This window comes from Pseudophryne corroboree (assembly GCF_028390025.1).
Source record: "Pseudophryne corroboree isolate aPseCor3 chromosome 3 unlocalized genomic scaffold, aPseCor3.hap2 SUPER_3_unloc_38, whole genome shotgun sequence".
NCBI lineage: Eukaryota > Metazoa > Chordata > Amphibia > Anura > Myobatrachidae > Pseudophryne > Pseudophryne corroboree.
The window spans coordinates 1,070,836-1,087,404 of NW_026967528.1; the positions used below are offsets into that span (position 1 = coordinate 1,070,836).

A 16,569-nucleotide genomic window follows, 5' to 3' on the forward strand; every position below is an offset into this window, starting at 1 on the left:
CACTTAGTCCGTCAGGTATAACAATATAGGAATAGCCCACTGAGTGAAATACCATGCAATAAGGCAGCCACGCAGCAGCTACATGCACACACACATATATAGTCACACACGTACCATGCAGAAATGATGCACCATAAACTGCACTGGACTAGCAATACAAAGCAATACTCAGTATGGCTATATGTGATAACAATAGATATAACAATATAGGAGTAGCCCACTGAGTGAAATACTCTGCAATAAGGCAGCCACGCAGCAGCTACATGCACACACACATATATAGTCACACACACGTACCATGCAGAAATTATACACCATAAACTGCACTGGACTAGCAACACAAAGTAATACTCAGTATGGCTATATGTGATAACAATAGATATAACAATATAGGAATAGCCCACTGAGTGAAATACTCTGCAATAAGGCAGCCACGCAGCAGCTACATGCACACACACATATATAGTCACAAGCGTACCATGCAGAAATTATACACCATAAACTGCACTGGACTAGCAATACATAATAATACTCAGTATGGCTATATGTGATAACAATAGATATAACAATATAGGAGTAGCCCACTGAGTGAAATACTCTGCAATAAGGCAGCCACGCAGCAGCTACATGCACACACACATATATAGTCACACACACGTACCATGCAGAAATTATACACCATAAACTGCACTGGACTAGCAATACAAAGTAATACTCAGTACGGCTATATGTGATAACAATAGATATAACAATATAGGAATAGCACGCCGAGTGAAATACTCTGCAATAAGGCAGCCACGCAGCAGCTACATGCACACACACATATATAGTCACACATGTACCATGCAGACATTATACACCATAAACTGCACTGGACTAGCAACACAAAGTAACACTCAGTATGGCTATATGTGATAACAATAGATATAACAATATAGGAATAGCCCACTGAGTGAAATACTCTGCAATAAGGCAGCCACGCAGCAGCTACATGCACACACACATATATAGTCACAAGCGTACCATGCAGAAATTATATACCATAAACTGCACTGGACTAGCAATACAAAGTAACACTCAGTATGGCTATATGTGATAACAATAGATATAACAATATAGGAATAGCCCACTGAGTGAAATACTCTGCAATAAGGCAGCCACGCAGCAGCTACATGCACACACACATATATAGTCACACACATACCATGCAGACATTATACACCATAAACTGCACTGGACTAGCAACACAAAGTAACACTCAGTATGGCTATATGTGATAACAATAGATATAACAATATAGGAATAGCCCACTGAGTGAAATACTCTGCAATAAGGCAGCCACGCAGCAGCTACATGCACACACACATATATAGTCACAAGCGTACCATGCAGAAATTATATACCATAAACTGCACTGGACTAGCAATACAAAGTAACACTCAGTATGGCTATATGTGATAACAATAGATATAACAATATAGGAATAGCCCACTGAGTGAAATACTCTGCAATAAGGCAGCCACGCAGCAGCTACATGCACACACACATATATAGTCACAAGCGTACCATGCAGAAATTATACACCATAAACTGCTCTGGACTAGCAATACAAAGTAATACTCAGTATGGCTATATGTGATAACAATAGATATAACAATATAGGAGTAGCCCACTGAGTGAAATACTCTGCAATAAGGCAGCCACGCAGCAGCTACATGCACACACACATATATAGTCACACACGTACCATGCAGAAATTATACACCATAAACTGCACTGGACTAGCAACACAAAGTAACACTCAGTATGGCTATATGCGATAACAATAGATATAGCAAAGCACAGTAGGTACTGGACGTATATCACAGGGTGTTTGTACCACACAACCCTGACTGTATGCGCTCTTTCTTACCTAACACAGTCCCAGTGACAGGTAGAATACTTGGTGTCCTGTAGGAAGCACAGCGCTGGCAGTCAGGAGGTTCTACAGAGGAGGATTTGCCCCAGCATTCCCAGGAACAGCTCAGCCCTGTCTGTAATGGCCGCTGCCCGGGAGTGAAGGAGAGAGAGAGATGCAGCTCCAGGGCGGGAACATTTGCAGAAATAACGCCCTGGGGCCGGGGGAGGGGCCACAGGTCAGATCTGCTCCCCCTGCTGACATCCCCACCGGGCGCTGCGGGCAGTGAAAAGCGGGGTTATGTATAATAAAAAACCCAGACCTGTGCCCTGTAATGGTCCCTGATGGCTAGTGGAGCACAGTGTCCACAACAGCGCACGCGCAGCCCGCCTCCTACAGCCGTGCTGGATCGCGGTAAAGTGCGGCCAGAGAGACCGCTTACCTTCCCCGTACCTGCGGCCCCACGATCCGGGAGGACGGCGGCGAGTGTGTGACTGATGTTGTGAAAGAACCGGAGCCTCCGCTGCAGTGACCCGGCAACCAGGGCGCGGGAGTATACAGCACCGCTGGGGGTGATGGAGCTGCAGTCAGGGACGTCTGTGAGACGTTACCGGCTGCAGCCCTGTTACTCTGTCAGAAGAATCTTCAGTCTTTTCCTTTACAATAAACCCATCAATAGGCTGCCTAATGCAGCACCCCTGTTATGTGCCTACTTACTGCAAGACACCAACCTACTGACTGAGCTCCTGTGCACGGAGGCGGGGCTATAGAGGAGGCGGGGCTATAGAGGAGGCGGCACTGAGCATCTTGGGAACAGTCAAAAGCTCTGAGCCTGTTGGTGCCTCGGATCAAGATCCTACTCTACACCCGATGTTAATCCTTGTGGAGTCCAGCGTACCCCGCAGCAGAAAATACAATGGCATTTACATAGTGATTAAACTGAGGTGAAACAGTATAATATCAGTGTATAAGTCACGCTGCTCTACTCTCACCCTAAATCCCACCTACCTGATCCTCCTGTGGGATCCTGTGATTCTCCTCTGTACAATCCTGGGAATACAGAGGACGGGGACATCTCTCTGGGGTATCTCTGTTACTGGGCCCATCTGTGGGAGACACACAGTGACTGAGTACAGTGTATATATGTGATTATCAGGTGATGTGTGTATATAGGGGGCCCCATACCTGCTCTCCCCTGTACAATACATGACAGTCTCCTCTTACCCAGTGATGTGAGCGGCCGGTGATTCTCCATCATCACGTCCTTGTACAGACCCCTGTGTTCCTCTATATACTCCCCCTCCTGCATGGAGACATAGACAGTGACATCCTGACACCTTATAGGAACCTGACACACACAGTGATACAGTCATCACCCAGACACGTCCCCCGGTGTTACTGTATTATGTCCCATTCCCAGCAGTCACCTCTCCAGTCATCACCCAGACACATCCCCTGGTGTTACTGTATAATGTCCCATTCCCAGCAGTCACCTCTCCAGTCATCACCCAGACACATCCCCTGGTGTTACTGTATAATGTCCCATTCCCAGCAGTCACCTCTCCAGTCATCACCCAGACACATCCCCTGGTGTTACTGTATTATGTCCCATTCCCAGCAGTCACCTCTCCAGTCATCACCCAGACACATCCCCTGGTGTTACTGTATAATGTCCCATTCCCAGCAGTCACCTCTCCAGTCACCACCCAGACACGTCCCCTGATGTTACTGTATAATGCCCCATTCCCAGCAGTCACCTCTCCAGTCATCACCCAGACACATCCCCTGGTGTTACTGTATTATGTCCCATTCCCAGCAGTCACCTCTCCAGTCATCACCCAGACACATCCCCTGGTGTTACTGTATAATGCCCCATTCCCAGCAGTCACCTCTCCAGTCATCACCCAGACACAACCCCTGGTGTTACTGTATAATGTCCCATTCCCAGCAGTCACCTCTCCAGTCATCACCCAGACACGTTCCCTGGTGTTACTGTATAATGTCTCATTCCCGGCAGTCACCTCTACAGTCATCACCCAGACACGTTCCCTGGTGTTACTGTATAATGCCCCATTCCCAGCAGTCACCTCTCCAGTCACCACCCAGACACATCCCCTGGTGTTACTGTATAATGTCCCATTCCCAGCAGTCACCTCTCCAGTCATCACCCAGACACGTCCCCTGGTGTTACTGTATAATGCCCAATTCCCAGCAGTCACCTCTCCAGTCATCACCCAGACACATCTCCTAGTGTTACTGTATACTGTCCCATTCCCAGCAATCACCCAGACATGTCCCCTGGTGTTACTGTATAATGTCCCATTCCCAGCAGTCACCTCTCCAGTCATCACCCAGACACATCCCCCTGTGTTACTGTATAATGTCCCATTCCCAGTAGTCACTTATCCAGTCATTACCCAGACACGTCCCCCGGTGTTACTGTATAATGTCCCATTCCCAGCAGTCACCTCTCTCTCATAACCAAGACACGTCCCCTGGTGTTACTGTATAATGTCCCATTCCCAGCAGTCACTTATCCAGTCATCACCCAGACACATCCCCCGGTGTTACTGTATAATGTCCCATTCCCAGCAGTCACCTCTCCAGTCACCACCCAGACACGTCCCCTGATGTTACTGTATAATGCCCCATTCCCAGCAGTCACCTCTCCAGTCATCACCCAGACACATCTCCTGGTGTTACTGTATAATGTCCCATTCCCAGCAGTCATCTCTCCAGTCATCACCCAGACACATCCCCTGGTGTTACTGTATTATGTCCCATTCCCAGCAGTCACCTCTCCAGTCATCACCCAGACACATCCCCTGGTGTTACTGTATAATGCCCCATTCCCAGCAGTCACCTCTCCAGTCATCACCCAGACACAACCCCTGGTGTTACTGTATAATGTCCCATTCCCAGCAGTCACCTCTCCAGTCATCACCCAGACACGTTCCCTGGTGTTACTGTATAATGTCTCATTCCCGGCAGTCACCTCTACAGTCATCACCCAGACACGTTCCCTGGTGTTACTGTATAATGCCCCATTCCCAGCAGTCACCTCTCCAGTCACCACCCAGACACATCCCCTGGTGTTACTGTATAATGTCCCATTCCCAGCAATCACCCAGACATGTCCCCTGGTGTTACTGTATAATGTCCCATTCCCAGCAGTCACCTCTCCAGTCATCACCCAGACACATCCCCCTGTGTTACTGTATAATGTCCCATTCCCAGTAGTCACTTATCCAGTCATTACCCAGACACGTCCCCCGGTGTTACTGTATAATGTCCCATTCCCAGCAGTCACCTCTCTCTCATAACCAAGACACGTCCCCTGGTGTTACTGTATAATGTCCCATTCCCAGCAGTCACTTATCCAGTCATCACCCAGACACATCCCCCGGTGTTACTGTATAATGTCCCATTCCCAGCAGTCACCTCTCCAGTCATCACCCAGATACATCCCTTGGTGTTACTGTATAATGTCCCATTCCCAGCAGTCACTTCTCCAGTCATCACCCAGACACGTCCCCCGGTGTTACTGTATAATGTCCCATTCCCAGCAGTCACCTCTCCAGTCATCACCCAGACACATCCACTGGTGTTACTGTATAATGTCCCATTCCCAGCAGACACCTCTCCATTCATCACCCAGACACTTCCTCTGGTGTTACTGTATAATGTTCCATTCCCAGCAGTCACCTCTCCAGTCATCACCCAGACACCCCCCCCCCCGGTGTTACTGTATAATGTCCCATTCCCAGAAGTCACCTCTCCAGTCATCACCCAGACACATCTCCTGGTGTTACTGTATAATGTCCCATTCCCAGCAGTCATCTCTCCAGTCATCACCCAGACACATCCCCTGGTGTTACTGTATACTGTCCCATTCCCAGCAATCACCCAGACATGTCCCCTGGTGTTACTGTATAATGTCCCATTCCCAGCAGTCACCTCTCCAGTCATCACCCAGACACGTCCCCTGGTGTTACTGTATAATGTCCCATTCCCAGCAGTCACCTCTCCAGTCATCACCCAGACACATCTCCTAGTGTTACTGTATACTGTCCCATTCCCAGCAATCACCCAGACATGTCCCCTGGTGTTACTGTATAATGTCCCATTCCCAGCAGTCACCTCTCCAGTCATCACCCAGACACATCCCCCTGTGTTACTGTATAATGTCCCATTCCCAGTAGTCACTTATCCAGTCATTACCCAGACACGTCCCCCGGTGTTACTGTATAATGTCCCATTCCCAGCAGTCACCTCTCTCTCATAACCAAGACACGTCCCCTGGTGTTACTGTATAATGTCCCATTCCCAGCAGTCACTTATCCAGTCATCACCCAGACACATCCCCCGGTGTTACTGTATAATGTCCCATTCCCAGCAGTCACCTCTCCAGTCATCACCCAGATACATCCCTTGGTGTTACTGTATAATGTCCCATTCCCAGCAGTCACCTCTCCAGTCATCACCCAGACACGTCCCCCGGTGTTACTGTATAATGTCCCATTCCCAGCAGTCACCTCTCCAGTCATCACCCAGACACATCCACTGGTGTTACTGTATAATGTCCCATTCCCAGCAGACACCTCTCCATTCATCACCCAGACACTTCCTCTGGTGTTACTGTATAATGTTCCATTCCCAGCAGTCACCTCTCCAGTCATCACCCAGACACCCCCCCCGGTGTTACTGTATAATGTCCCATTCCCAGAAGTCACCTCTCCAGTCATCACCCAGACACATCTCCTGGTGTTACTGTATAATGTCCCATTCCCAGCAGTCATCTCTCCAGTCATCACCCAGACACATCCCCTGGTGTTACTGTATACTGTCCCATTCCCAGCAATCACCCAGACATGTCCCCTGGTGTTACTGTATAATGTCCCATTCCCAGCAGTCACCTCTCCAGTCATCACCCAGACACATCCCCTGGTGTTACTGTATAATGCCCCATTCCCAGCAGTCACCTCTCCAGTCATCACCCAGACACGTCCCCCGGGGTTACTGTATAATGTCCCATTCCCAGCAGTCACTTATCCAGTCATTACCCAGACACATCCCCCGGTGTTACTGTATAATGTCCCACTCCCAGCAGTCACCTCTCCAGTCATCACCCAGACACGTCCCCTGGTGTTACTGTATAATGTCCCATTCCCAGCAGTCACCTCTCCTGTCAGCAGCTGAATGATCTTGTTGGTGAGTTCCAGGATCTTCTGGTCACTGTGTCTCTCATGTATCAGTGAGTGAGGTGGAGGCACCGTGATGGGGCTGTGGGTCCTGCTTAGTCAACCTGACACACGAGGATGGCTGCTGGGTGTCTCACACTCACCAAAGGTCGTCTTCACTACTGTATTACCCTGCAAAATGGGGGAGACATCAATATTGCTGCAAATACTCCCAGATCCCTTCAGCTCCCCAGTCATGTCCCTGCATTATTACTATAGATATAAGCGATGTCACTGTGATGCTCCCAGATCCCCTCACCTCCCCAGTCATGTCCCTGTATTATTTCTATAGATATAAGTGATGTCACTGTGACGCTCCCAGATACCTTCACCTCCCCAGTCATGTCCCTGTATTATTACTATAGATATAAATGACGTCACTGTGATGCTCCCAGATCCTCTCACCTCCCCAGTCATGTCCCTGTATTATTACTATAGATATAAATGACGTCACTGTGATGCTCCCAGATCCTCTCACCTCCCCAGTCATGTCCCTGTATTATTACTAGAGATATAAGTGATGTCACTGTGATGCTCACAGATCCCTTCACCTTCCCAGTTATGTCTCTGTATTATTACTATAGATATAAGTGACATCACTGTGACACTCCTAGGAGTCTGATATACATTTGCTTCATACTGCTCCAATTATCATCTGTTACACATACCAGGGATATTATGGTGTCTGCTTTTATACATCCTAGATTTTGAGCAATATTTTCAATCCCCACAATTACATATAATCAAATTAATAATAAGAATTTACTTACCGATAATTCTATTTCTCGGAGTCCGTAGTGGATGCTGGGGTTCCTGAAAGGACCATGGGGGATAGCGGCTCCGCAGGAGACAGGGCACAAAAAGTAAAGCTTTAGGATCAGGTGGTGTGCACTGGCTCCTCCCCCTATGACCCTCCTCCAAGCCTCAGTTAGGATACTGTGCCCGGACGAGCGTACACAATAAGGAAGGATTTTGAATCCCGGGTAAGACTCATACCAGCCACACCAATCACACTGTACAACCTGTGATCTGAACCCAGTTAACAGTATGATAACAGCGGAGCCTCTGAAAAGATGGCTCACAACAATAATAACCCGATTTTTGTAACTATGTACAAGTATTGCAGATAATCCGCACTTGGGATGGGCGCCCAGCATCCACTACGGACTCCGAGAAATAGAATTATCGGTAAGTAAATTCTTATTTTCTCTATCGTCCTAGTGGATGCTGGGGTTCCTGAAAGGACCATGGGGATTATACCAAAGCTCCCAAACGGGCGGGAGAGTGCGGATGACTCTGCAGCACCGAATGAGAGAACTCCAGGTCCTCCTCAGCCAGGGTATCAAATTTGTAGAATTTAGCAAACGTGTTTGCCCCTGACCAAGTAGCTGCTCGGCAAAGTTGTAAAGCCGAGACCCCTCGGGCAGCCGCCCAAGATGAGCCCACTTTCCTTGTGGAATGGGCTTTTACTGATTTTGGCTGTGGCAATCCTGCCACAGAATGTGCAAGCTGAATTGTACTACAAATCCAACGAGCAATCGTCTGCTTAGAAGCAGGAGCACCCAGCTTGTTGGGTGCATACAGGATAAACAGCGAGTCAGATTTTCTGACTCCAGCCGTCCTGGAAACATATTTTCAAGGCCCTGACAACGTCAAGCAACTTAGAGTCCTCTAAGTCCCTGGTAGCCGCAGGTACCACAATAGGTTGGTTCATGTGAAATGCAGAAACCACCTTAGGTAGAAATTGAGGACGAGTCCTCAATTCCGCCCTGTCAGAATGAAAAATTAAGTAAGGGCTTTTATATGATAAAGCCGCCAATTCTGACACACGCCTGGCTGAAGCCAAGGCTAACAGCATCGACACCTTCCATGTGAGATATTTTAAGTCCACAGTGGAAAGTGGTTCAAACCAATGTGACTTTAGAAAACTCAACACCACATTGAGATCCCAAGGTGCCACTGGAGGCACAAAAGGAGGCTGTATGTGCAGGACCCCTTTTACAAATGTCTGAACTTCAGGTACTGAAGCCAGTTCTTTCTGGAAGAAAATCGACAGGGCCGAAATTTGAACCTTAATGGACCCTAATTTTAGGCCCATAGACAGTCCTGTTTGCAGGAAATGAAGGAAACGACCCAGTTGAAATTCCTCTGTAGGGGCCTTCTTGGCCTCACACCACGCAACATATTTACGCCAAATGCGGTGATAATGTTTTGCGGTTACGTCCTTCCTGGCTTTGACCAGAGTAGGGATGACTTCTTCTGGAATGCCTTTTTCCCTCAGGATCCGGCGTTCAACCGCCATGCCGTCAAACGCAGCCGCGGTAAGTCTTGGAACAGACAAGGCTCCTGCAGTAGCAGGTCCTTTCTTAGAGGTAGAGGCCACGGTTCGTCCGTGAGCATCTCTTGAAGTTCCGGGTACCAAGTCCGTCTTGGCCAATCCGGAACCACGAGTATAGTTCTTACTCCTCTCCTTCTTATGATTCTCAGTACTTTTGGTATGAGAGGCAGAGGAGGGAACACATACACTGACTGGTACACCCACGGCGTTACCAGAGCGTCCACTGCTATTGCCTGAGGGTCCCTTGACCTGGCGCAATATCTGTCCAGTTTTTTGTTGAGGCGGGACGCCATCATGTCCACCTTTGGTTTTTCCCAACGGTTTACAATCAGGTGGAAGACTTCTGGGTGAAGTCCCCACTCTCCCGGGTGAAGGTCGTGTCTGCTGAGGAAGTCTGCTTCCCAGTTGTCCACTCCCGGAATGAATACTGCTGACAGTGCTATCACATGATTTTCCGCCCAGCGAAGAATCCTTGCAGCTTCTGCCATTGCCCTCCTGCTTCTCGTGCCGCCCTGTCTGTTTACGTGGGCGACTGACGTGATGTTGTCCGATTGGATCAACACCGCCTGACCCTGAAGCAGAGGTTTTGCTTGACTTAGGGCATTGTAAATGGCCCTTAGTTCCAGAATGTTTATATGAAGAGACGTTTCCAGGCTTGACCACAGGCCCTGGAAATTCCTTCCCTGTGTGACTGCTCCCCAGCCTCTCAGGCTGGCATCCGTGGTTACCAGGATCCAATCCTGAATGCCAAATCTGCGGCCCTCTAGTAGATGAGCACTCTGCAGCCACCACAGGAGAGACACCCTTGTCCTTGGCGACAGGGTTATCCGCTGATGCATCTGCAGATGTGATCCGGACCATTTGTCCAGTAGATCCCACTGAAATGTTCTTGCATGGAATCTTCCGAATGGAATCGCTTCGTAAGAAGCCACCATTTTCCCCAGGACCCTCGTGCACTGATGCACTGAGACCTGTCCTGGTTTTAGGAGGTTCCTGACTAGCTCGGATAACTCCCTGGCCTTCTCCTCCGGGAGAAACGCCTTCTTCTGGACTGTGTCCAGAATCATTCCTAGGAACAGTAGACGTGTCGTTGGAATCAGCTGCGATTTTGGAATATTTAGAATCCACCCGTGCTGACGTAACACTACCTGAGATAGTGCTACTCCGACTTCTAACTGTTCCCTGGATCTTGCCCTTATCAGGAGATCGTCCAAGTAAGGGATAATTAAAATGTCTTTTCTTCTTAGAAGAATCATCATTTCGGCCATTACCTTGGTAAAGACCCGAGGTGCCGTGGACAATCCAAACGGCAGCGTCTGAAACTGATAATGACAGTTTTGTACTACAAACCTGAGGTACCCTTGGTGAGAAGGGTATATCGGGACGTGGAGATAAGCATCCTTGATGTCCAGAGACACCATATAGTCCCCTTCTTCCAGGTTTGCTATCACTGCTCTGAGTGACTCCATCTTGAATTTGAACCTTTTTATGTAAGTGTTCAAGGATTTCAGATTTAAAATTGGTCTCACCGAGCCGTCCGGCTTCGGTACCACAAACAGCGTGGAATAATACCCCTTTCCTTGTTGCAGGAGGGGTACCTTGATTATCACCTGCTGGGAATACAGCTTGTGAATGGCTGCCAAAACTGCCTCCCTGTCGGAGGGAGACTTTGGTAAAGCAGACTTCAGGAAACGACGAGGGGGAAACGCCTCGAATTCCAGTTTGTACCCCTGCGATACTACCTGTAGAATCCAGGGATCCACTTGCGAGTGAGCCCACTGCGCGTTGAAATTCTTGAGACGGGCCCCCACCATATCTGAGTCTGCTTGTAAAGCCCCAGCGTCATGCTGAAGACTTGGCAGAAGCAGGGGAGGGCTTCTGCTCCTGTGAAGCGGCTGCATGGTGCAGTCTTTTTCCTCTTCCTCTGCCCCGGGGCAGAAAAGAGTGGCCTTTTGCTCGCTTGTACTTATGGGAACGAAAGGACTGAGTTTGAAAAGACGGTGTCTTTTTCTGCTGATGTGGAGTGACCTGGGGTAAAAAGGTGGATTTTCCAGCCGTTGCCGTGGCCACCAGGTCCGATAGACCAGCCCCAAATAACTCCTCCCCTTTATACGGCAATACTTCCATGTGCCGTTTGGAATCCGCATCCCCTGACCACTGTCGCGTCCATAACGCTCTTCTGGCAGAGATGGACATAGCACTTATTCTTGATGCCAGGGTGCAAATATCCCTCTGTGCATCACGCATATATAGTAGTGCATCCTTTAAATGTTCTATAGTTAACAAAATATTGTCCCTATCCAGGGTATCAATATTCTCGGTCAGGGAATCCGACCATGCGACTCCAGCACTGCACATCCAGGCTGAGGCGATTGCTGGTCGCAGTATAACACCAGTATGTGTGTATATACTTTTTAGGATATTTTCCAGCCTTCTATCAGCTGGTTCTTTGAGGGTAGCCGTATCAGGAGACGGTAACGCTACTTGTTTTGATAAACGTGTGAGCGCCTTATCTACCCTAGGGGGTGTTTCCCAACGCGCCCTAACCTCTGGCGGGAAAGGATATAATGCTAATAATTTTTTAGAAATTAGCTGTTTTTTATCGGGGGAAACCCACGCTTTTTCACACACCTCATTTATTTCCTCTGACTCAGGAAAAAATATTGGTAGTTTTTTCTCTCCCCACATAATACCCTTCTTTGTGGTACTTGTAGTGTCAGAAAGGTTCAATGCCTCTTTCATTGCCGTGATCATGTAACGTGTGGCCCTACTGGACATTACGTTTGTCTCGTCACCGTCGACACTAGACTCAGTATCTGTGTCAGGGTCTGTGTCGACCCACTGAGGTAACGGGCGTTTTAGCGCCCCTGACGGTGTCTGAGACGCCTGGACAGGCACTAATTGATTTGCCGGCTGTCTCATGTCGTCAACAGTTTTCTGCAAATTGCTGACATTATCACTTAATTGTTTAAATACAATCATCCAGTCAGGTGTCGACTCCCTAGGGGGTGACATCACCAACACAGGCAACTGCTCCGCCTCCACATAATTTTCCTCCTCATACATGTCGACACACGCGTACCGACACACAGCACACACACCGGGAATGCTCTGATAGAGGACAGGACCCCACTTAGCCCTTTGGAGAGACAGAGGGAGAGTCTGCCAGCACACACCCAGCGCTATATATATATATATACAGGGATAACCTTATATAAGTGTTATTCCCTTATAGCTGCTGTTATTATCGTTATTTGCTGCCAAAAATGCCCCCCCCTTCTCTTTTTTACCCTGATTCTGAAGCAGGACTGCAGGGGAGAGTCAGGGAGCCGTCCTTCCAGCGGAGCTGTGAGGGAAAATGGCGCTTGTGTGCTGAGGAGATAGGCTCCGCCCCTTCACGACGTCCTTATCTCCCGCTTTTCTGTGTAAAATGGCAGGGGATTAAAATACATCCATATAGCCCAGGAGCTATATGTGATGTATTCTGTTTTGCCACCTAAGGTATTCCGTTATATTGCGTCTCAGGGCGCTCCCCCCCCAGCGCCCTGCACCCTCAGTGACCGGAGTGTGAAGTGTGCTGAGAGCAATGGCGCACAGCTGCGGTGCTGTGCGCTACCTTAGTCTGAAGACAGGATGTCTTCTGCCGCCGATTTCACCGGACCTCTTCGTCTCTTCTGGCTCTGTAAGGGGGACGGCGGCGCGGCTCCGGTGACCCATCCAGGCTGAACCTGTGATCGTCCCTCTGGAGCTAGTGTCCAGTAGCCTAAGAAACCCGATCCACTCTGCACTCAGGTGAGTCCGTTTCTTCTCCCCTTAGTCCCACGGTGCAGTGAGCCTGTTGCCAGCAGGACTCACTGAAAATAAAAAAACCTAACTAAACTTTTATTCTAAGCAGCTCAGGAGAGCCACCTAGATTGCACCCTTCTCGGCCGGGCACAAAAATCTAACTGAGGCTTGGAGGGGGGTCATAGGGGGAGGAGCCAGTGCACACCACCTGATCCTAAAGCTTTACTTTTTGTGCCCTGTCTCCTGCGGAGCCGCTATCCCCCATGGTCCTTTCAGGAACCCCAGCATCCACTAGGACGATAGAGAAAATAGTAATAATAAATAAGAATTTACTCACCGGTAATTCTATTTCTCGTAGTCCGTAGTGGATGCTGGGAACTCCGTAAGGACCATGGGGAATAGCGGGCTCCGCAGGAGACTGGGCACAACTAAAGAAAGCTTTAGGACTACCTGGTGTGCACTGGCTCCTCCCCCTATGACCCTCCTGCAGACCACAGTTAGGAAACTGTGCCCGTAAGAGCTGACACAATAAGGAAAGGATTTTGAATCCCGGGTAAGACTCATACCAGCCACACCAATCACACCGTACAACTCGTGATACTATACCCAGTCAACAGTATGAAGAACAACTGAGCCTCTCAACAGATGGCTCAACATTAACCCTTTAGTTGGACAATAACTATATACAAGTATTGCAGACAATCCGCACTTGGAATGGGCGCCCAGCATCCACTACGGACTACGAGAAATAGAATTACCGGTGAGTAAATTCTTATTTTCTCTGACGTCCTAGTGGATGCTGGGAACTCCGTAAGGACCATGGGGATTATACCAAAGCTCCCAAACAGGCGGGAGAGTGCGGCTGACTCTGCAGCACCGAATGAGCAAACTCAAGGTCCTCCTCAGCCAGGGTATCAAACTTGTAGAATCTTGCAAATTGCCGGTCCCAGTATAGTACCTGAGTGTGTATATACAGACTTCAGGATAGCCTCCTGCTTTCTATCCGCAGGCTCCTTTAGGGCGGCCTTATCCTGAGACGGTAGTGCCACCTTTTTTGACAAGCGTGTGAGCGCCTTATCCACTCTAGGGGATCTCTCCCAACGTATCCTGTCCTCTGGCGGGAAAGGGTACGCCATTAGTAACTTTTTAGAAATTACCAGTTTTTTATCGGGGGAAGCCCACGCTTCTTCACATACTTCATTTAACTCCTCAGATGGGGGAAAAACCACTGGTTCCTTTTTCTCCCCAAACATAATAACCTTTTTTGTGGTAACTGGGTTAATGTCAGAAATGTGCAACACATCTTTCATTGCCGTAATCATGTAACAGATGGCCCTATTGGAATGTACATTAGTCTCTTCATCGTCGACACTGGAATCAGTATCTGTGTCGACATCTGTGTCTGCCATCTGAGGTAGCAGGCGTTTTTGAGCCCCTGATGGCTTTTGAGACGCCTGGGCAAGCACGGGCTGAGAAGCCGGCTGTCCCATGTCGTCAAACCTTTTATGTAAGGAGTTGACACTATCACGTAATTCCTTCCACATATCCATCCACTCAGGTGTCGACCCCGCAGGGGGTGACATCACATTTATCGGCATCTGCTCCGCCTCCACATAAGTCTCCTCATCAAACATGTCGACACAGCCGTACCGACACACCGCACACACACAGGGAATGCTCTGACTGAGGACAGGACCTCACAAAAGCCCTTTGGGGAGACAGAGGGAGAGTATGCCAGCACACACCAACAGCGCTATATAACACAGGGATATACACTATAACTGAGTGATTTTCCCAATAGCTGCTTATATAATTGATATTGCGCCTAAATTTAGTGCCCCCCCTCTCTTTTTTACCCTATTGAGCCTGGAAACTGCAGGGGAGAGCCTGGGGAGCGTCCTTCCAGCGGAGCTGTGAGAGGAAATGGCGCCAGTGTGCTGAGGGAGATAGCCCCGCCCCTTTTTCAGCTGACTTCTCCCGCTTTTATAATATTAATGTGGCAGGGGTATTTTACACATATATAGCTTTTTAGGCTATATTATGTGTGTTTGCCACTTGTTAAGGTACTCTAATTGCTGCCCCGGGCGCCCCCCCCCCCCCATCAGTGACCGGAGTGTGTGGTGTGCATAGGGAGCAATGGCGCACAGCTGCAGTGCTGTGCGCTACCTTAATGAAGACCGGAGTCTTCAGCCGCCGATTTCCAGGATTCTCTTCTTGCTTCTGGCTCTGTAAGGAGGACGGCGGCGCGGCTCCGGGACCGGACGACCGAGGCTGGGCCTGTGTTCAATCCCTCTGGAGCTAATGGTGTCCAGTAGCCTAAGAAGCCCAAGCTAGCTGCAAGCAGGTAGGTTCGCTTCTTCTCCCCTTAGTCCCTCGTTGCAGTGAGTCTGTTGCCAGCAGGTCTCACTGAAAATAAAAAACCTAAAATATACTTTCTTTCTAGGAGCTCAGGAGAGCCCCTAGTGTGCATCCAGCTCGGCTGGGCACAAAATTCTAACTGAGGCTTGGAGGAGGGTCATAGTGGGAGGAGCCAGTGCACACCAGGTAGTCCTAAAGCTTTATTTAGTTGTGCCCAGTCTCCTGCGGAGCCGCTATTCCCCACGGTCCTTACGGAGTTCCCAGCATCCACTAGGACGTTAGAGAAATAATAATAACGACACTAAAGGCTGCTCCCCAGTATAAAAATAATAACAGATGTCTTTAAAAGCAGGACACCTCAGACCATTCCTCCTGTATTGTAGGACATCACCACCACTCCCGACACATAATAATAATACCAGGACACCACATGCCACTCCCTCTGTATAATTATAATAATAATAATAATAATAATAAAAGGACACAACAGGCTGCTCCCTCTATATAATAATTTCTGGAAACCACAGTCTGCTCCCCCAGTAAAATAATAATAACAACAAGACACCACAGGCTGCTCCCCCTGTATAGTAATAATAACAGGACACCACAGGCTGCTCCCCCTGTATAGTAAGACGCCATTACCTGATCTCTACGGACACCGAAGATTCCTCTGTGTGGAATGGAGTACAGTGACCGGAAGTAAGGTGGATCGCACAGGCCGGAAGTAGGGAATGATTCGCACAGGCCGCTTCCTAGTTACTGGCCCCTCCCCTCCAACACACCTCCCACAGCCCGCCCTCTCTAATGAATATTACAATACATGTCCTCAGTGCAGGAGGCCGGCGGCCATTTTCTTGTAGACCAGTCCGGCAGCAGCAATAGGTTCCCTGGCTGTGTGACGTCAGGAGCGGCGGCCATTTTCCCCTGGTCTGAGCTCCGCCTTCCTTCTA

At 48.9% G+C, this 16,569-nt stretch overlaps 1 protein-coding gene across 2 annotated transcripts in view; it reads right to left on the bottom strand.

The window, feature by feature from the left end:
* The window catches only part of LOC134984137 (oocyte zinc finger protein XlCOF6-like), a 48,884-nt gene extending 32,486 nt beyond the window's left edge, over positions 1–16,398 (bottom strand). For both annotated transcript variants that reach the window (XM_063949764.1, XM_063949763.1), the window contains exons 1-4: positions 16,262–16,398; positions 7,078–7,269; positions 3,122–3,200; positions 2,906–3,003 (exon numbers count right to left, since the gene is read on the bottom strand). In XM_063949764.1, coding sequence (XP_063805834.1) covers positions 2,906–3,003; positions 3,122–3,155 — 132 coding nt within the window. In that variant the 5' untranslated portion in view covers positions 3,156–3,200; positions 7,078–7,269; positions 16,262–16,398. The remainder of the gene's footprint in view (positions 1–2,905; positions 3,004–3,121; positions 3,201–7,077; positions 7,270–16,261) is intronic.
* Positions 16,399–16,569: the final 171 nt, after the last annotated feature.